The sequence below is a fragment of the Labeo rohita genome, unplaced genomic scaffold (assembly GCF_022985175.1).
Source record: "Labeo rohita strain BAU-BD-2019 unplaced genomic scaffold, IGBB_LRoh.1.0 scaffold_152, whole genome shotgun sequence".
Lineage (NCBI taxonomy): Eukaryota > Metazoa > Chordata > Actinopteri > Cypriniformes > Cyprinidae > Labeo > Labeo rohita.
This window is the reverse complement of record NW_026127692.1, coordinates 75,237-95,583: the sequence shown is the minus strand read 5'-3', so window position 1 is coordinate 95,583 and position 20,347 is coordinate 75,237. Positions and strand designations below refer to the sequence as shown.

The 20,347-nt window shown below is 36.7% G+C and overlaps 1 protein-coding gene across 1 annotated transcript in view; it reads left to right on the top strand.

Annotated features, from left to right (window-relative positions):
• LOC127158499 (uncharacterized) overlaps positions 1–7,136 on the top strand; it is a 56,581-nt gene extending 49,445 nt beyond the window's left edge. Inside the window, exons 4-13 of the mRNA XM_051101592.1 lie at positions 944–1,176; positions 1,501–1,679; positions 1,957–2,050; positions 2,458–2,584; positions 3,322–3,413; positions 4,795–4,912; positions 5,652–5,756; positions 5,841–5,979; positions 6,140–6,319; positions 6,537–7,136. Coding sequence (XP_050957549.1) covers positions 1,048–1,176; positions 1,501–1,679; positions 1,957–2,050; positions 2,458–2,584; positions 3,322–3,413; positions 4,795–4,912; positions 5,652–5,756; positions 5,841–5,979; positions 6,140–6,176 — 1,020 coding nt within the window. The 5' untranslated portion in view covers positions 944–1,047 and the 3' untranslated portion in view covers positions 6,177–6,319; positions 6,537–7,136. The remainder of the gene's footprint in view (positions 1–943; positions 1,177–1,500; positions 1,680–1,956; positions 2,051–2,457; positions 2,585–3,321; positions 3,414–4,794; positions 4,913–5,651; positions 5,757–5,840; positions 5,980–6,139; positions 6,320–6,536) is intronic.
• Positions 7,137–20,347: the final 13,211 nt, after the last annotated feature.

Here is a 20,347-nt window from a genome sequence, read left to right as displayed (position 1 = left end):
CGTAACTTTTTTGGGTTAAAAATGTTCTGAAATCAGTATTTGAGAAGATACATACCCAGCCAGTGTTCAAAACTATCGCCTTACTTTATCCCAATTCACAATAGTTAGCTTATAATAATGTTTTCTAATTTGAGTGGCACGGGTACGTTTTTGCGGGAAATTCGAGCATGCTGCTGCGTCATTACGTCACACCTGTGAACTTAAAGAAGTTGGCACGGCTGCTACTTTTAGACTGTACAGAAATTGAAATCTACATGCTAATGCACACTATACTCATCGTCATGGAATGCTGATGTTGTCAACATTAATAATTTGAAAATAAAGTATAACAATAATAATAATTTGATGTGATATGAGCTAACTGAACCTTAGATTTAGTCACCATTGGTAATGCTTTTTTTCCTCAGTTGGTCAGAATAAACATGGCAGACTTATTACTTACTTGTTCTGACAATATACAGTGAAAATACTTTGGGTCATTTATTCGTAGGTTAGAATCTGTGATTCCTAAGCACAGTATCCACAAAAATGCGGTGACTGACAGCCACCATAGATATACTCCTCAAAACATTAGATTCATCCATGCTGGATCCGTGCCGATGCACTAGCCATGCAAGGAAGCTAATTCTGCACACAGACACAGCTGCAATTGCAGGTTTTTAAACAGAGATGGTGACAAAGAAGCAAAACTTACAGACTGCAGCTTTAAATTAAGCATTATGTTTTCCAAGAACTTGCTCTGATTGTCCTTTGCTCTTGCAGATTGTTTGCTGCCAACAGCCTTTCCTCAAAAGATTTGCTCCTGTGACACTAGTGATGTTGCAATCTCTGTGGGTAGATCCATCATTTTTGTTTGTGTAAATGGTAGGATCACATATAAAAGCATTTATGTAACACATTACTTTAGTTCCTTGTTATTTATTTATCTTTCATGTTCTCTCAGGCCGTTATAATCTTCACGTTCCAGTGCTAACATGCAAACATTGCAAAAAGCAATGGGCTCCAGAAGTCAGTGACTTTGCAAGGAGTGGTTACTGGCCTGCCACCATGCAAGCACAAACGCTGTTTCACCAAGATCTGTTCCATTCCTTTGAAGCTATGAAGACTGCAGCTCCAGGAATGTCAGTGAAAGCCTTCACAGCAATGTTGGACCAGAGAACAAAGCAATTTGGAAGAGTGAGTAAAAATGTGAAGCTGAAAGACAAATTCATTATTTTTTTTTTTTTTTATTATAAGTAGCTGTAAGGCTGGACAGTATGGCAAAACTAGTGTCAAGTCTAAGCAGGGCGTAAATTCAAATATACGCACATATGAAGTTCAAGGTCCACAAGTGGCTGTAATATTTCAGGTTTCTGACATGAACTGAACTAAAGACCATACTAGGCAGCATTTGACATTTGCATCCTTCTTGGATTTAAAAAGGTTCATTGACAAAACATAAAGTGGTGATTTTTGTACTTTATTGTCATTGAAAGCTATACCATAATTTGTTTACTTCAGACTGGCAAAGTGAATGCAGATGCTTTTCAGAGGAGCTTTCTGCAATATGTGTACTGCAACACTGAAGTGAACCAACTTCTGGGAAAGGAGCCATTTGTCTGTCCAGCCTGTAGCCCTGAAATGGTGGCAGTTTCAGTGGATGGCAACAGAAAACTCTACAGGTTCCAGAAAACAAACCAGTGAGTTTTGTGTGCACATTAAAAACAGCCAGTGTAGTTAATGTATATACTTGCTGTTAACATTATCATAATATTATATATCTCATTTTGTTCTTTAAAATTAAGCTGTCGATACTGTAGCCGTTGAGTATAATATCTATGTTAGACTTTGTATCCTTGTTTTTTAAAAAAATGTGCCTGTATACATGATGTTGTTGTTCTTGTTTATTATTATTATTATTATTATTATTATTTATATGTAAAACTTGTTACTACAGAGGTACTACCTTTTTTGTAGGAATGAAGACCCAGGATTCTTTGATGGAGTGTTTTTAGCCCAAGACTCTGAGGTGTCCAATTTTGTTGAGGAAGTCCGTGTGGCTGTCAAGAGTGTAAGTTTTCAATCAAGCTGAGCAAAGGGTATCTCAGGCTTATTACTTATTATACTTACTTGCTTACAATTATACTAATTGGAAGTAAAGTTGGAAACACTGTAGCCTTCTTAGGTGTTTGGATGAGGGAGTCTTTGATTAGGTGTTGAGATGGCAGTGGCAGGGTGCTAAGATTAGTGATGCAATTGAACTTTCACAAATTTTCACAAAGTGAAGTTGTAGAGCTGGATAAAAAAATACAGCTAGATTCTAATCCAGAGGACACAGAAAATCCATAATATTAGTTGCCACACACATTGTCTGATAAAGTTAGACCATTGCAATTAACCTCCTGTTTGAGTGTACAGCCCTGCTATTTAATGTCCTTAAATTAACTACAGACATGTTGAAACAGTTTACTTTGTTAGACTGCAGGAAAAGCGACGTGTGGGGAATCCCACTGGACTGCAACAAGAGAGACCTCAAAGCAGGCAAACAAGTTGGATGAAGAAGGTGTAGAAATTGCTGTGTGCAGGCATGGATTCCTCCTCAGAGGTTGGCATTGGTCTTGATAAATTGCAAATAAAGATATTTAGAGATGATGATGATGATCTGAAGCCTATTCTTCAGTATACAATGTGCTCTCTACTTCTTTTTTCCGAAAGGTCTGAATATGTATAGAGGAGAAATCTTCGCATATCCAGTGTTTCTTCAAAAAGAGTTTCAGGGTGCTACATTTTTGGCCATGGATGTGACCTGCCGTTATGTGCCATACCTGGAGAAGGTGTCAGAGGCTCTGACTCATCTTCAACCTCTTCAGAAAATGAGACACTGCTTGTCTGTGATGCCAAAGCCCACAATACAAAATGGAGGTGATGCTTTTAACTGCTTGACTTTTAAATTTCAGAGTATGATGTAGCCAATAATTAGTCAATAACGTAAAGTGTCACAGTGAACGACATTGTGACCCCAAACAACAACCTAGGCCCCTATGTGCTGTCCTCTACAGCTGGTGACCTCGGGATATGGATCAATATTGACAACCCTGTCGTCCACACTGTTTAACAAGTCCACTGCTTCCTGTAGATTGTGTGGAATGCGAGGAACCGGGAAGGTGCTGGAACCACTCTTGGTGAAGAAGTAGAGCAAGTCAATAGTTTTCTCTCCAGATGTGCCCTGACCACAAAGTATATGGCAAAGTCACGTTTGTAAGGTTCTTTGACCCCTGCTGGCCTGCAAATGTACACATTAACATTTTACAATTTATTTTGATGTTTTATTGTTCTTTACAGTAAGAACTGATATGCTTACTGTCCACGCTATTGGGTGGAATCAGCGTAAAGAGAATGGCCTTCACATTGCCTTGTCTTCAAGATTCAAAAAGGTATGTTCATGTATTCTGCCCTACAAAGGCAAAAGACCTTAACTCGCTAGAGTGTGAAAATGAGAAAAATGACTTTAAAGTTTTTTTATTTGTCCAGCCAAATTAATTATAGGTAGAACACTGGAAATTTGGCAATTAGATGTTTTAGCAATGAAAATTATCTACATTAAAAAATTGTGAGCTCAAACTTGATTTTTACCCCTATTTCGAAGTTCGCGTACTCTGCCTTTGCATGTGTCTGCAAAAAGTGAGAAGTCACACCAAAGCAAAATGTGGTAACTTCCTCTGTGTACCACTAGAGGGAGCCTGAGTACCACTACTGGTACTTGTACAACAGTTTGCTATGCTCCGTAAAGTAAGAGAACGCTAGACATAGCATAATAGTTTTTATATTGACTTGAATGAAATAGCCTAACCTAAAAGAACGACTTGTGGATTGATGTGAATGCCAGCAAGCAGGAATGGCCAGAATGCTTGTGGACTGATTTTATCGGGTTACAAGAATAGGTAGGATATAGATTAAATTGCAAACTGTTCGTAGCCTACTGATTTTACAATTGATCGTGCTACATGCTACGGCATTCGATTCCACACACGTCCAACTAGCAGTGACAGCCTGCTGAATAATCTGCATTATAAAAAGTAAAAAAAAAAAAATCTTTAAAGATTATTCACATTTACATATTGTTGCCAAAATATATGGAGCTGTCTGGCCGATCGCTATCTATCCAATTTGTTTGTCTAATGCTTCAGTCACAGATCAGATGTATGAAAGTATACAAGTTACACCGTAATTAAAACGTGACAGACTTTAATGGACAGTAAAACAAAGGCAAAACACCATATAACTCAGAGTCAGCATTGTAACTTTATACTGACGCGTGGCTAAACAAAGGCAGAACGCCCTAACTCAATTTGAATGTTCCAAACAAAGTCAAAGAGGGGTAACTGGTGATATAAGGTGCTCTGCCTTGGTTTCTCCAGGGGTTTTTGAAGTTAAGGTTAAGACAATTCATTATTTTCTCAGAAAAAACAACTAAATTGACTCAAGATACCTATACACATGATAAAGGATGTCTTGAATGTCCCAAAAATATCAATAACTAATTTTTGACCAAAATCCAAGTTAAGGTCTTTTGCCTTTGCAGGGCAGTATTGAAAAAGAATGAACTTAAATTAATTTAAATGATTAAGTTTGAACTTAAAGTCCAACCAAAATGCATCACACTGTTACCCCCATGTAGACATTGTTGGGGTGCAGGACCTCAGCTATATATATAGTTGAATACGTTATTAAATTAAATCAGGCAGGAACATACTTCTTGGTTCTTTTGAAGGATTGTTTTATGAAATGACAGCATTTTGTGCTGCTGTTTTGCAGACAGTAGAAAAGACATTGGAAGTAACAGGGAGCCTAAAGAAGATGCAGGACCAGTTGCATTGCTGTGATGACATGCTGAAACAGTGGGTTGTTGATGTCAAGCAGTGGGCCAGTAGCGGTAAGGACAATGTTGTGTTATACATAAACACTGTCAGAGTAAATTTGTTTGTAATGCATGTAGCTGTAGCTTAATGTTAAATAATGGTGTAGGGATGGACACTGTTTGCAGGTCAGAAGTCTTCAATTAGTATTTTGACTTAAAGTAAACTTTTTAGCAATGAAAGCAGAATGATTGGTGCATGTTCATGCAGATCAGACCAAAATGGAATAATATCATTTGAGGCAGCAAATGAGAGGTGATTTCACTTGTTGTTTGTTTGTTTTGTTTTTTTTTTTTTTCTTAATCTGCAAGAGCACCACTTGTTACTTCTGTCAGTTCAGAGGAAACTGTTTTTGCATCACTGAAAGTGTGGCCTATCGGTGGAGCTAGAATAAAGGTCAAGGGGTCACCAAATTTGATGATTTGACATAATCCCCCATCAGTGACTTTAAGAAAGAATGACTGTGGACTATGGATTGCTATAAACACAGTCTCCAAAAAGGTAATAATAATAGATGATAAAAGATGATATCTCACAGAGTAAATGCTGATGCCTCTTTGTTGCTTGGTCCCTAATTGTTGCTGAAACATGCAATCAGCAGAGGTCCAGTACGGTATGAAAAAAACATACAAGATAGATATTGCTCTCCAAATTAAACATTATCCTGAAGTTTGTCTGTTGCTGCTGTACTATGTGTAAATATCAGAACTTAAGTGTGTTTGAAACATTTTTTCTTTATTCTCAACTTTAATTTAGGAAATGCAGCAACCAGTCCTGTTGATGCTCGTGGTTTGCAGATTTCCATCGAAGCACTCTTTGTGAGCATTTGTCAGAAGAAGCACTACCTATACAGACAGAATGGTATGTATAAGTAAATATTGGTTCTGTTCATTAAATGCCATGGCAGCTCTATTGTAATACCATTTGTTTTTGCTCTTATTACAGATCGCAACAAAAGGCGTCAGAAGATTAGTCAGAAGATTGCCCAAGAAAAGAAACGCTTGCTAGAAGAGATCCAGAGATACAACCAACATCCTGATGGTGACCCTGTGGACACAAAGTCAGTTGTGCAGAAACTCTCCAGGTAAAAGCAGCAGAGAGCAAGATCTGGCCTTGGCAGGAACAGAACACAGGTGTTGTATGAAGATGAAGTTTAAAGTGTTTATTTAAAATGTATCATCATCAAATGTATCATCAATGTATCATTGTTTATTAATGTGTAGCTAATGTTTTTATTTCTTCAGACGGTGTCGACATTATCACCAAGAAGAAGCTTTTTGACCAACTAATGCTTGTCTCACGACTGACAGAAGAAAAGCAGATCCTTGTGAAGGAGATGATGCAGCACTGTCAGTACCTTAAGGACTCAGTAGCAAAGGTCCAGTCGATGATGGCCACTGTTTCAGTGTGCACACAAACAGGAAGTAAGTGTAAATCAAACCATGGCTTTATGCACAACTATTTTCAAGTGAAAAGCAAGTATGTTTGTATTGGCCTTCAAAGATTACTTTATCCAATTATTATGATTTTTTTTTGTCCCAATTTGACTTTGTATTTTAGATTTGTCTTAAAAATAAGCTCTTTCTAATAAAGTGTTTAGTGTGACAGTAATTTGATTACTCTTCATGTGTGGACTTGTAGGCTATCCGAATGGATTCACAGAAGAGGGGTCCAAGGGCCTTATCAGTCTACTAAAGAGAAAACTGCATGACCTCAGATTAAACAGCAGACTGTAGCATGCACGTACAGAGGCGTTTCTCGAACCAACTCCTAGGCTGGTGGAAGAGGAGGAAGGGGAAATGGACTGGCAACATGACATCAGCTCTGACGATGAGGATGAGGATGAAGATGATGATGCAGAGGTGGGACTTAAGTCAGACTGAAGTCACAGTTGTAATTGCTTTTTCTTTGACTTGTACTTTGATGACTTGAAAAGGTCTCTAAAGTCTTGACAAAAGATCCCATGTTTTTGTAAATGAGTTAGATTGAAAGTGATGAGATTGGTTCCAGCAGACACCAGAATTTAAATCAAATTGACTTTATTGAAGTTGAAACTGATTATAGAAACATGCATTTTCTTACTTGGTTTGTAATACATACATGTTTTACACTGCTGTAATTATCAGTAGCCATACCCAGATTTTAGTAATGTTTTTGTTGTGCAAAAACCTTGTATCTCCCATTTTGTTCTTTTGAACTGATAGTTTGCAGGATCCTCAATGCTGTACACTTTCTCTCACATGTGGGCCCATGAAAATTATTCAATGTTGTTTTTTTTTTTTTGTTTGTTTTTTTGCTGATTTCTGAAGCATCTACCATAATATGTAGATTTGTACATTTTGCTCTGATTTATTAATATCATTAATTTGTTTATGCACATCAGTATATAAAAGGATCTGCTCTGTCCTATGCATAGCATTTTTTTGTTAGCTGTATTTAGCTACAAACGCTCTCATATTGCACTCTCTTTTGTGTTACTGGAATTGTAATATTCATGGTTATGTATGCAACTGTCTGTATATACTTGTTGATACCTGTATAAATGTGTATGTAAACACAAATACAAGTTTGATTTGTCATCAGACTATTGAGTTGACTTTGGCTCAGTAACATCAATCCTTAGGAGAAGAGAGATCTGGGAGCTTTCAGATTCAACCTGAACTGCCAACATTTTGGAGCACCAGGGGCCTGAACCATGATGGTAGTTGAACAAATTCAGAGTTACAGGATCAGTTTTTGAGTTGACAAAACCAAACCAAACCACTCCAGTCCAGCTTTGTTGGCACCATGATGCTGATTATCAACATTCTTTGTCAATTCAGGCTTTGATCCCGAGTTTGTGGAGTGTGACATCAGTGGTGAACAGTCAATCACAGGCCTTGAGAGACTTGAACATGTAAGGTCACATGCAGTCATTTTTAATTATCTATAGATTCTATAGCTTATTTGTATTACATATGATCTGTATATATTCATTTAAAATACATGATTTATAATTACTTAAACTAAAATTGCTTGTATGTAATGGATTGATAATAATACAAATCTTATAATAATATAAATCATATGAAATAACTAAATAATTATCATTATAGCCAGACAAAACTTACATAACTGTACACAGATACTGGCAGTGCAATGTATTTCAATACTATCTAGAACCATTGTAGAGGCTTTTCTAAATGTGTATCTAAACCATACAGTTAACCACATTATACCAAGGATCATTTTGCAGGTTTGGGTCAGATTACATTGAAATACACTGAAAACAAAAAACATGGCAATATTAGTAATATAGAAAGTAACATGCCTTTTAGCCACAATTCAAATTAGTATATTATTTTAAGAAGCTCAGTGATCTGAGACCATGCAAAATACATGTAATGACCATTTCAATCTGATTAACAACTCATCCCATGGTAGAAATAAGCCAAATCAGATATGGAGACTGTCACCTATAACAGTATCATCTTCAGAGATACAAGTAGGAAACTTAAAGGAGAGGTCCGGTGTGATATTGACCTAAAGTGTATTGAATCATGATACCGAGTGTGAACTAACCTTGCATATCTCATCTCGGCTTGTCCACTCCAGTCCGAAATCTGGGGTCAGTTAGCCGATGCTAACAACAGGTTGTCGATGAGAGTAAATGGGGCATCGGGCTAGCCATGTAAATAAATCACTGTTTTACACCCATTTACGAGGCACAAAGTAGCTCCACACTTCATTGGTAGACTTCCAAGGGCCCTGGCATTTAAAACGAGACATTGAGAACTCAGAATAACCACCGGTAGTTTATTTACAAGAAGACTTATACAAACAGTACCTGCAAGAAAATGACGGGCCGCCGCCATCTTCAATGTAGTCACGATAAGTTGAGTGTCGAGCAGGAACGAAACTACAACCTGATAAGTCACGTGAGTAAATAAGTAAATAAATAAGGACGCCCATCAAACTCAAATGTTTCATCCTCGTCTTCATAAAACTCAGTAGCTTCATCGTCCGACATCCTTGCAATTGCCAACTGTCTGCACTAACTCCAGTCCAAAACAAACGCGAGGACTCACGTGACTTATCAGGGCTCGACACTCAACTTATCGTGACTACATTGAAGATGGCGGCGGCCCGTCATTTTCTTGCAGGTACTGTTTGTATAAGTCTTCTTGTAAATAAACTACCGGTGGTTATTCTGAGTTCTCAATGTCTCGTTTTAAATGCCAGGGCCCTTGGAAGTCTACCAATGAAGTGTGGAGCTACTTTGTGCCTCGTAAATGGTGTAAAACAGTGATTTATTTACATGGCTAGCCCGATGCCCCATTTACTCTCATCGACAACCTGTTGTTAGCATCGGCTAACTGACCCCAGATTTCGGACTGGAGTGGACAAGCCGAGATGAGATATGCAAGGTTAGTTCACACTCGGTATCATGATTCAATACACTTTAGGTCAATATCACACCGGACCTCTCCTTTAATGAACAGAGGGAGATTGAGGCTACAACGTTATCAAATTCTGACAATGTAGCACCTTTCAGGTGGTTTGGAGGGGCTAAAGAACTTCAAAAACACCTGCTTTGAATGTTATCATTCCATTGAATGGCCATTATCAGTGGTTCTCAGCCTCATAAAAATGGGCCAGAAGGGGCCTGCTACATCTACTGGTGGGCTCAGAAGGCTGTTATCATCCATCCACATGCTTAATCACCAATGCAAATACAAGAGACAGCTCCAAATACAATCAGATTCTTTCTGTTTATTGTTGTTGATTGTTGGAACCATCACTGTGGTCCCTTTATAACTATGCAATGTGGGGAACAATAAAGTTATATTGTACTGAATTTAATACACAATGTCAATGAAAAGTAGCATATTTGTTTGCAAATTTGTCTTTCCTAATTGTCTCAGTAGGGCTGGGTGTTGACAAGGACCTCACCATAGTATTCGTTACAGCAGGTCACAGTATGATTTGATGTTGGTATTAAATGCTTCACATAACTTTAACATCTTTGTGTGTGTGTGTGGACCAGGTAATCCTCATGTTGTGGGGTCATAATCTGTTTACACAGTCAGAAACAAACAAACAAATAAAATGCTTCATTTCACGAGTCTTCAAAGTGTTCTCTAAAACTAGACCTGAGACGGCTTGTGTCCGTGAAATGAGAAAATTAAAACTTTCCTGCACAGCTAAACCAAATACATTGTTGGAAAGGTCTTGACCTGGAGAGTAACATGTTAGTATGAAGATTTTACATGAAACTTCACCTTGGTGCATGTTTGAAGGCTTATAACTCGACTCAACTCACTTTTATTGTCACTACAGCATTTACAAGTAAATGATGAGTGAAAAGGTTAGGTGTTCCAGACATTGCACATTTAGGAAAATAAAATTGACAATTAACAATGGTATACAATATACATATATACAGTGTACACATATGTACAGATATGCACAGTGTTGTGTATATATAAACAAACAAATAGGTATACATATATACATAGACAGTACTGACATTAGCATCACACCATAATATGTAAACATAATATATGTAATGCCAGGAATCGACTTATGGTATAGGCAAATAAAAAAGGAGTGTTGTGTAGTTATATTAATGATATACAGGGTAGTGCATCAGTTGTAGTTTAGCAGTCTGATGGCCTAACGGAAGAAGCTGTCCCGCAGCCGACTGGTGCGGACCCTGATGCTTTTGTAATGTTGGCCTGATGGCAGTAGTGAGAGGAGACTGTGACTGAGGTGGCTAGGGTCTTTGATTATTTTTCAAGCTTTTCTCAAAAGGGGCTACAAATATGGGATGAATTGTTATAGAGAGCTCTTGACCTCAGCTATCATATGAGTATGGTCAACAACTGTGGGTGCTGTCAAATATGGTTAAAATGATAATTTTAACCCATTTAACAATTGGATATTTAAAATCAGATTACATAGATGTGTTTACCATCCTCCTAAACCCCTCACAATACTCTCAACTCACTGTTTACAACCTCCAATTCTAAGAAAAACACTAATGTTTTAAAAACTACAATTACGTAAAGCCACGCCATGCAGCTTGATACAAATCAGCACTACAGTTGTAGTTCTGCTCCTCTGCAAAATAGGGTAGTAAAATAGGGTTGTAAAAAGATATAACTACTGAATATTTCAAACATCTAGTACAGTGAACTAGTAATAACACTGCATCTAGATGCTCTATGTTAACAAAAAGTGAATATGTTGGTTTATTTTAGATATTTTAGCCAAAACTGGAGTAGAACATGCAAACTCGGCTATGGCTAGAGGGGATACGTATGGCGCTACTGGGCTTTCGTACATCAATACGGCATAATTTTTGTCACACTTTACAACAATAATTACTATTTTTGCATTATTGTAAGGGGTAGGTTTAGGGTTGGGGTAGGTGTAAACGTTAATAAAACAATCTAATAGGTAGAAAATTAAATTTCATTGTCAGTTTCCGGTGGGAGACGTCCCTCAAACCCACAACACAATGCACATCTGTAAACTTCTTCTACCATAAACTGGTAGAAAAAAACAAATCTCAGAATCGAAGGAGAAATTATTAAAAGTTAATAAAAGATAAAGTAGCCTTATCATGAACATATCGTATTGTTGAGTTATCATGCTGTTTTTTCTGTGGAGAAAATACTTCCGGGCAGAAGTCAGCGTCAATAGCAACCACCATAGCAACGAACTAAAAACAAAACAAAATCTAATATAGATTCACTGAGCAAAGATTGTAAAAATAAAAATGCACATTTTTCGCTAGAAAACAGCCATGGGAAGAGGAAGAAAAAAAGTTGTTAATCTAAAAGTTACATAGGCCTGGATCTGGACCATTTCAAGCCAATAACACCTATGCAAGAACATACTATCTGTAGTGGCACACTGTCTGATTATGACTGTAAAATCATTTTATAAGTTGTTTATTAAGTTAGCTTACTAGTTTCCCTTGTTCCCGTGTTTTTTTTCATTTTTTTAACTTCTCATGTGCTGTGAATAAACTCCTGTTTGCCCCTGCCTGTCTGCTATGACAATAGCTGAAAACTGTAGTGGCATTTTATAAGTCGTTTATTAAGTAAATTTTTTTTTTTTTTAAGCTCATTGCAGGAAAGCTGTATTGTCAGTAAACCTGCATGTTTTTTTTGTTTTTTACCTTCATTTACACATGGAAAACATATTGAAGGCAAGCTCTATTTTACAAATGTGTAACTTTTACAAAAACACTGTACACATACAATAATATGGTTAGTGTTAACTATGGTTTTTCACAGTTTAAGATGACCGAACATGAACTTTGTTGGGGTTCGACTAATCAACTGATCAGCAACACACCATCAATTAGATCCTGACCAGTTACAATAAAAAACACACACAGAACCTGACTTTGATGAATTTTGGTTGGCAATGAATGGAGACATTTCATATCCTAATGGTTAGAGAGTCGGAGTTGTAAAATGAAGGGTGCAGATCTCAGGTCCGGCAGGGATTGTAGGTGGCACTTTCAATACCACAACTGAGGTGAGACCCTCGAGCAAGACACTGAACCCCCAATTGCTCCCCATATTAGGCCACATGTCACTTACTTTTCTTTCTGGGTGGAAGGTTGTGAAGATGCAAAAACTGCAGTATTTAATGATTTGCCTTTTGGATGATGAATTAGCAGATGGATAGCAGATTTTCTGGGCAGCAAAAGCACCTCGCTGAAAATATTAAATGCTCAAGTGCAATATGTAACCCTATAGTGAATCTGTGGTGCAATGAATAAGGTGGTGTATGCACCTTCCAGCTTTATTACAGCACCAACATATCACATAAACATTATCCCCCCAAAATCTTTGTTTCTTTTTCATGACTAAATGTATAAACATTAAATCATATTCTGACCCACTGTATTGCATAGCATGATGAGGTCCTTGTCAACACCCAGCCCTACTAAACAAATAAAGAAACAGATTTATAAACAAATATTTATTTACTTACAACATATGCCTAATCAAAACAGTACAATCGAACTTTTGAACTTGAACTTGTTGCCCCCATGGCCCAGAATCCTTTATGAAACAGTCATTTCTATGTTCCCCTGTGGTTCCCAAGATGGAGGCCAGACCTTTTGGCTGAAAGAAATAGCAAAATAAAACATACAGAAATTACATATTTCTTTTCTAAAATGTGTCAAATATAAGGATCGCCTCTGACATGGCTTATAAACCCTGTCAGGCTTCCATGACAGAATGGGATGGAGAAAGTGTAAAGCTGATGATAATTTATTTATATTTATATCCAAATAATATTATTGTCACTTTGTAATGACATTTTAAAACTGTTGTTTATATTACAAAGATTTGTATCTCAGAAATGAACCTAATTCTGCACAGCTAGAATTTAGTTGTCATTTAAGATTTATTACATTGTATTATGTTTTTTGTTAAGTTTTGTTTTATGTATTAAATTGTGAACCTCATATTGTGTATTTAATTGTATTGTGTGATAAGCAGTTCATCCCATTCTTAATGAATGTGAAGTTGTGATGACTGTAACTCCTTACTGTAACAAACAAAAATTTAGCATATAAATTATGGCTCATTCATCACTTAGCAAAATTTATTTAAATACAGCAGTACATGGAGCAGGCAGTTGTGACAAAACTTAAAGGCATAGGTCACCCAAAAATGAAAATTAGCCCATGATTTAATCCAAGCCATCCTGGGTGTATAGGGGAAAGACTTCTTCCACATTAATCCGTGAAGCAGTGGGTCGAAAAGGCAGGCGAGCTTTATACAAAGTGAGCATTTTTATTTTAGGTAGGATTTTTAAACAACAGAACTAAAACAAGGATAACTACAATGAAAACTTGACAAGGAAAACATAATAAAAAATTACAATGCTCCATGACCAGAACATGAAAGTCCGGGGCTTTTATAGAACTCCTGATTGGCCACAGGTATATGTCGCAATCAGTGCGGTGGATGCTGGGAGATGTAGTCCGGGGTGTAGTGCAACAGTCCATGTGAGAGAATAAGGTAAGAGCGACATCTGGTGGTGAGCGGTCCACAGCACACCGACCAGATCGGTAACACTTACTCTCAAGCAAACAAAAATTTTGCATATAAATTACGGCTCATTCATCGCTTAGCAAAATGCCACTAAATACAGCAGTACATCTGAGCAGTAGTTGTGACAAAACTTGTTTATTTTCACCCAAAAATGAAAATTAGCCCATGATTTACTCTCAAGCCATCCTAGGTGTATATGATTTCCGTAAGCATTTTTTTTTTTTTATTTTTTTTCCAACAGTCCAAAAGAAGTGCAATAAAGCACTTGACCACATCCATAATAAAACATGCTTTACATGACTCCAGGGGGTGAATAAAGGCCTCCTGTAGTGAATTGATGTGTTTTTGTTTAAAAAAATAAATAAAAAAAAAATGTATATATATAGGCTCCATATTTAAATTGTAATAATCACTTTTCTGTAGCGTGCGCTAACTGTCATATATGCAAACCGTTCCAGCAGATGACGTAGGACGTATGTGCAGCGCATGCGCCTGTAAGTCTTCACAGAGTGCGGCTCACACAGAAGCACACAGGAACGTTTGAAAGCCTCATCCATTAGTGGATCCATCCATGTACAGTTATATTAGGGATCCGCTGATAGATGCGGCTTTCAAATGCTCCTGTGTGCTTCTGTACTTTTATTATTTATATTTTAATTACTATTTATTTTATTTTAATTACTATTTTATTTAAGTTACTACATATTTGTTGAGCTCGTGAACACAATGGCCAATCAGCAGTGTTTAAGAATCGGCTCAACAGCACTAAAATCTTGGGAAATGTGTTTTTTTTAAAAATTTAGTATGGTACCAAAGTTTGTACTTTTGACAACACTGTTTTGCACTGTTGAAAAGAAACACCCACCCATCATAGAGCTTTAATAACCAGGATAATTTTTTTAATATAACTCTGATTGAATTCATCTGTAAGATGGAAGTCATATACACCTAGGATGCCTTGAGGGTGAGTAAATCATTGGCTAATTTTAGCTGTCCCTTTAAATCACTCTTTAGGCAAAAACAGATGCCACATGTGAAGATGTCTCAGTCCATCCTAATTACGCAGCCTGCCTGACTTCCCCAAAAGAAATGTAACACTGGTCCAGGTGCTTATAACATGAACTTAAATAACTCCTAATTCATGGTAAATCAGACAGGCTTCCTAATTAGGGATAACTGCCCCTTTAAGGATAACTCATAAGTCAGTTAAACAAGAAAGCCTACATTACCATGACGGACACGGGAGCCAGTGGACGAGAACTTCTCCACAGCCCTTGGAAAGAGAAATCAATTAAATATTTAATTTCATTCCACCTCAGCTTTTAAAAAAAGTCAAAATATAATATCACCAAAACATCAAAGGTTTGGTTTAATATTTACAGTGCTCTAACAGCAAATTGTTTCACGTTAATTACTTTTTCTTTAGACTTTTTCTAAAAAAAAAAAAAAAAAAAAAAAGACAATAATTTCAGTACTACTCTTGGTGTAGTACAGTATCAATTTATGCACCTACAGTTGTACAGAATGTTCTCCATATAGCTACTAACCTTTTTTTCACGTGTCTTAGACACATAATTTACTGGAAACACATCCAGTGTGCTGTGATACTGGCAAGCTGTAAAAAAAAAAAAAAAAAAAAATTGTGGAAAGACAATTAAAAGACATTTTCAACTAGTATTATATTAATAGTTTTATATGTGTTATCAGGTCTGTAATGTAATAAACTACCAATAAAAAGATAGAAAATAAAGAAAAGATAGAAAAGGTACATTGTGGGCCAAAAAAATATTATATTACAGGCTCAAGATAACTATTTTTTTTTAGCTGACTTCCTGTATAGAGAAAACAAAAACCAGTGTAAACTGCAATGTAGGTATACAGCGTCCATCACCATCACTCCCAGCTCTTTCTCTCCGTTCCCTACTCTCTCACTTTCTACTACCTCTTTCTGTGTCTCTATCTCCATCTCCTGCATGTCCCTCCTCTCAATCTCTTCTATTTTACTTTTCTCCCCCTGTCCTCTCTGGTCTTCATCATTTATTTCTCCTTCTACCTTATCTTCTTCACCTGTCCTCTCTTGCTGTCCCATCGGTTTTTCTATCTCTCCTCTCTCCACTCTCTCACCCTCTATGCTGTCTTCCTGTGCCTCTGTCTCCATGTTGTCCCACCTCCCAGTCTGTCCTAGTTTATATTGCTCCCCCTGTCCAGTCTGGTCTTCATCATTTACTTCTCTTTCTGACTCCTCTTCTTCCCCTGTCCTCTCTTGCTGCCCCACCTCCTCTCTTACAGGACTACATGCTCGATTAAAAAAATAAATAAATTACACAACACAAAACAAAACAAAACCTTTAGGGTGCAGTATGTGGTTCAAAATTTGAGTAACCAAAGAAATATAAAAAGTTTAAAGGAGAAGTTTAAACTTCCAAAATGCAGCTTAAATGTGGCTTTAAACGATCCCAAATGCGGTTGTAAACCGATCCCAGCTGAAGAAGAAGGGTCTTATCTAACGAAACGATTGGTTATTTTCATTAAAAAAATACAATTTAAATACTTTTTGTTCTCACTCAACTTCAAAAATCATTTCTAAATCATCCTACATCGCTGCAGAAGTACCGACACAGTCTTTGATAAAGTGAACAAGCAAAGAAGATCAAACACCCCTGACAAAAAAAGGTAAAACAGTGATATAGGATGATTTTGAAGTTGAGGCAGAACATGAGATGGGAGTTTTTCGACATACACTAACTGTCATAAACCGGAACAAAAACAGTCCAGGCAGAGCGAGACAAGACGAGCGTTTGGCATTAAAAAGTATGTAAACTGTATTATTTTTAATGAAATTAACTAATCATTTTCCTAGATAAGACCCTTCTTTCTCAGCTAGGATCGTTTACAACCGTATTTGGGATCATTTGAAGTCGCATTTAATCTGCATTTTGGAAGTTCAAACTTGTAGCACCATATCAGTCCATTATATGGAGAAAAATGCTGAAATGTTTTCCTCAAAAAAAAACAAAAAAACAATTTCTTTACGACTGAAGAAAGAAAGACATGAACATCTTGGATGAAAAGGTGGTTAGTACATTAGATGTAAATCGTTGTTCTGGAAGTGGACTTCTCCTTTAAGACAAAAAGTAGAACAGAATTACCCAGTATTTCAAGTAATCTAGATTGTGTGAAAAATGTTTTGCTCTGACATTTAAATCTGATCCATCTGGATAGGTACACAATACAGGATCAGTCTTAACGGAGAGTCATGAATGTACTGATGTTGTGATGTGACCTACCTTCTAACAATCCTTCAAATAGACACACTATCTTCTCCAGGACTGCATGTGCTACTACTGGCAGCTCAAACGGGCACTGAAGCTGGACCGTCCACTTTTTATTTTGTGGCCTGTACTTTCCCAACATCAGGAGGGGAAAGTATCCAAGGGCCTTCAGTTTCCCCACCTTAACACAAAAAAGCATTTAAATAAATACAGAGAGACTTTCAAGGCAGGGTTAAAAAGGGCAAAAAAGACATTTAGTTTATTATTATTAATTATTATTATTATTATTAATCACAGGCTGTCTTTAAAAATAGAGAGTGGGCAATGTCTTTATAACCACCAGAGCAGCCCTTCTGGGGTCACTGAGTCATATGCAAATGTGTCTTTTCTTGTATGAAATCAAACTTTTACATTTTTTAAATGTTTATTACCAGCAGTGCACTGTTGTCAAATATTTTTGCCTCATTGCGAGACTTCTTTATTTTTTGTGCCCACTCCTTGGCTCTGGTCCTGAACACTTTCTTGCGTGCTGTCTGTCTAGCCTTCAAGTCCAGCAGCTTTTTTTCCACACTGAGTAAGGGAGAAAGACAGAGAGGGTGAGGGGGAGACAGTATGACAAATAGGGGTCTAATCTGTGGTCCAGTTGATTAAGCAATGCTGATTTTCTAGCCCTCTACAAGGGGCTAGAAAACAAGGGCCTAAATAATGACTTGGATACCAAGTGAATGTAATTTATTTAACACAGACCAAATATGCAGCTGAGTCAATGCATCAGCATGTTTTAATAATATTAATAGCACGACCCTAGAAAGTTAGTTATGGATTTTATGTTACATCCATTGTCTGGCCACAGACATTATACCTTAAGGTGTCATTATTACATGAGCTGGTGGAGATGTTGCCATTTTCTTACATTTTAAAATCAAAATATGAACTGGATCTCAATGAACTGAATGACCATGGTTGAGAACCACTGCAACAATGTACTGTCTGTAATAGACAGATTCAGTGTCAAATGTGAATAGCCTTGTAAGAGGATGCTATTTAAAGCAATCAACAGTCAAACATTCAATATCAACAGGTACCTTTCCATCAAGTGAGAAATGTAACATCTTTTTATGATGAACCTAATGTCTCCACTGCAAACTCCAATTTTATTGTCACTGTATTGCTTGGGCAACAAATACTGAGATATTTAATGCCAATAAAGTTTATTAGAATTTGGACTTAATGCATGAAAATGGGGGTTAGCGGTTAGCTGTTGGCCTATTGTACATTATTTACCTTGGTGCATCTTCGATTGCCGCAATTAATCTTTTGTAGGCAATGGGTGCATTGCTGAAGAGTTGATCCACCGGGCATTTTCCTACAAACAGAACAAAAACAAAATATAATTATCAACATGCCACATAACTAAATATTTAATTCTGCAGGAGGACCTAATGTGAGCATATCCTAGGACTTTCTAATGGGACTATAAAGATAAAAAGGACATAACAAAAATACGTTCTTGTCAACAATGGATAGAGTTGAAGAAATGGAGGTTGTTATAGTACTGTTACCAAATAACTATTATGAAAGTACTAACACAATGGCAATGACACTGTTGAGTAAAGTCAGACTTAATACCTTATTGTTTTGTTTTTCTGCTAAAGACAAAATCTCTGGTCCAAATCGTGCTTAATTTTCTTTTAGGTAAAATGCACTATATACATGTTTAAATTAGAAATCAAATATCCCAGGAATAGGAGGCTAATCCAACCCTACTGTATCATGCACCTGCAGGACTGAGGGGGACAGAAATGTCAAAATGTTATTTATATATTTATATTTTTGGTGACTGACAGGTTTTATTAATTTATTTACTTATATCTTACTATTCATTGGCTAAGAAATCAAATACACAGCTGGACAATAACCAATCATTTCAATTCTGTAATGTGTCTTCATATATTTTTCTATTGGCAATTTTATGATTTGTTCATATACTACACTTTTCCATTTCTAATCACAAAATAAGGCAGAAAATATATTTTACACTTTCTATAGGCAACGGTAATAAATCTTTTGTCAGGTAGCACTGTGTTATTCATATTATTTGTTTATTACCTGGAGATGATTTGAGAAACACACATAAACCATATATTGCAGCAATTGTGCATGTATTGTCTTCAGGTCTCCACAGTCATAGCTTTTATTTATTTCAAACTATACATTAGAGGTTAGTTTAAGCTAATGTTAATTGTAGGCTACAGTTGTGCTAACTGAGCAGGCCACTGCTCCACTAACAACTAATTTGACACATGACCCCATGTAACGTGATGCAGAAACACTGAAATAATTAAAACAGTACCGTTAACACCGTGATCTGATTGCAAAAAAAGAGATTGTTGCGCTTTCTTACCTGTTTGAAGGCGTAAAGTCGTCAGTTAAATAAACGAACTGAGCCTCGCTGGTGACGTCACTGCAGTAGAAGACTTTGGCGTATGTATTACACGCAATTGGAAAGTGTAAAGCCGTGTTATTTATACATGTAAGAGGCTGACAATTAGCTGAACTTGTTTAATTAGTGACACTAATTAGTAAAATTAGTGCCTGATTTTTAAAATCTTCATTTGAATGTGACATCCTTTTTCATTTTTAAATCTTTATTTAAATTATGCCAACATAACACACTTTACAATATTTCTATGAATACATTGGCTGATAGAAGAGGGGTCTCTGTCAGAAATCACTGTGTGCATAGTTAGTAATCATGCTGACATCATCCATAGCAGCTTAGCTTAAAACTTCTCTCTATTCCTAAGTAAAAGTTTGTCTCCGCAGCATTTACTGCTTGTTAGGAGAACTCTTAGTGGTAAGATCAAATGTTTTGTTAATACGGGCCCTGCTGTATAAATACCTGTTGCTTAATTTGATAGGCTATATTACTGGACCACAACAGACAGAAATGTTGCAGTTGAACATTTAATTCATATTATAGACACTACCACTGATTCCCCATGTAACATATTAGCCACAATTTCGCACACCCATTCATGGTCCAGCCAGTAATATGTTTTAACAAAGTCTTGTTCATAATCACATAATATGAGCTGCACTGTGTATCTCT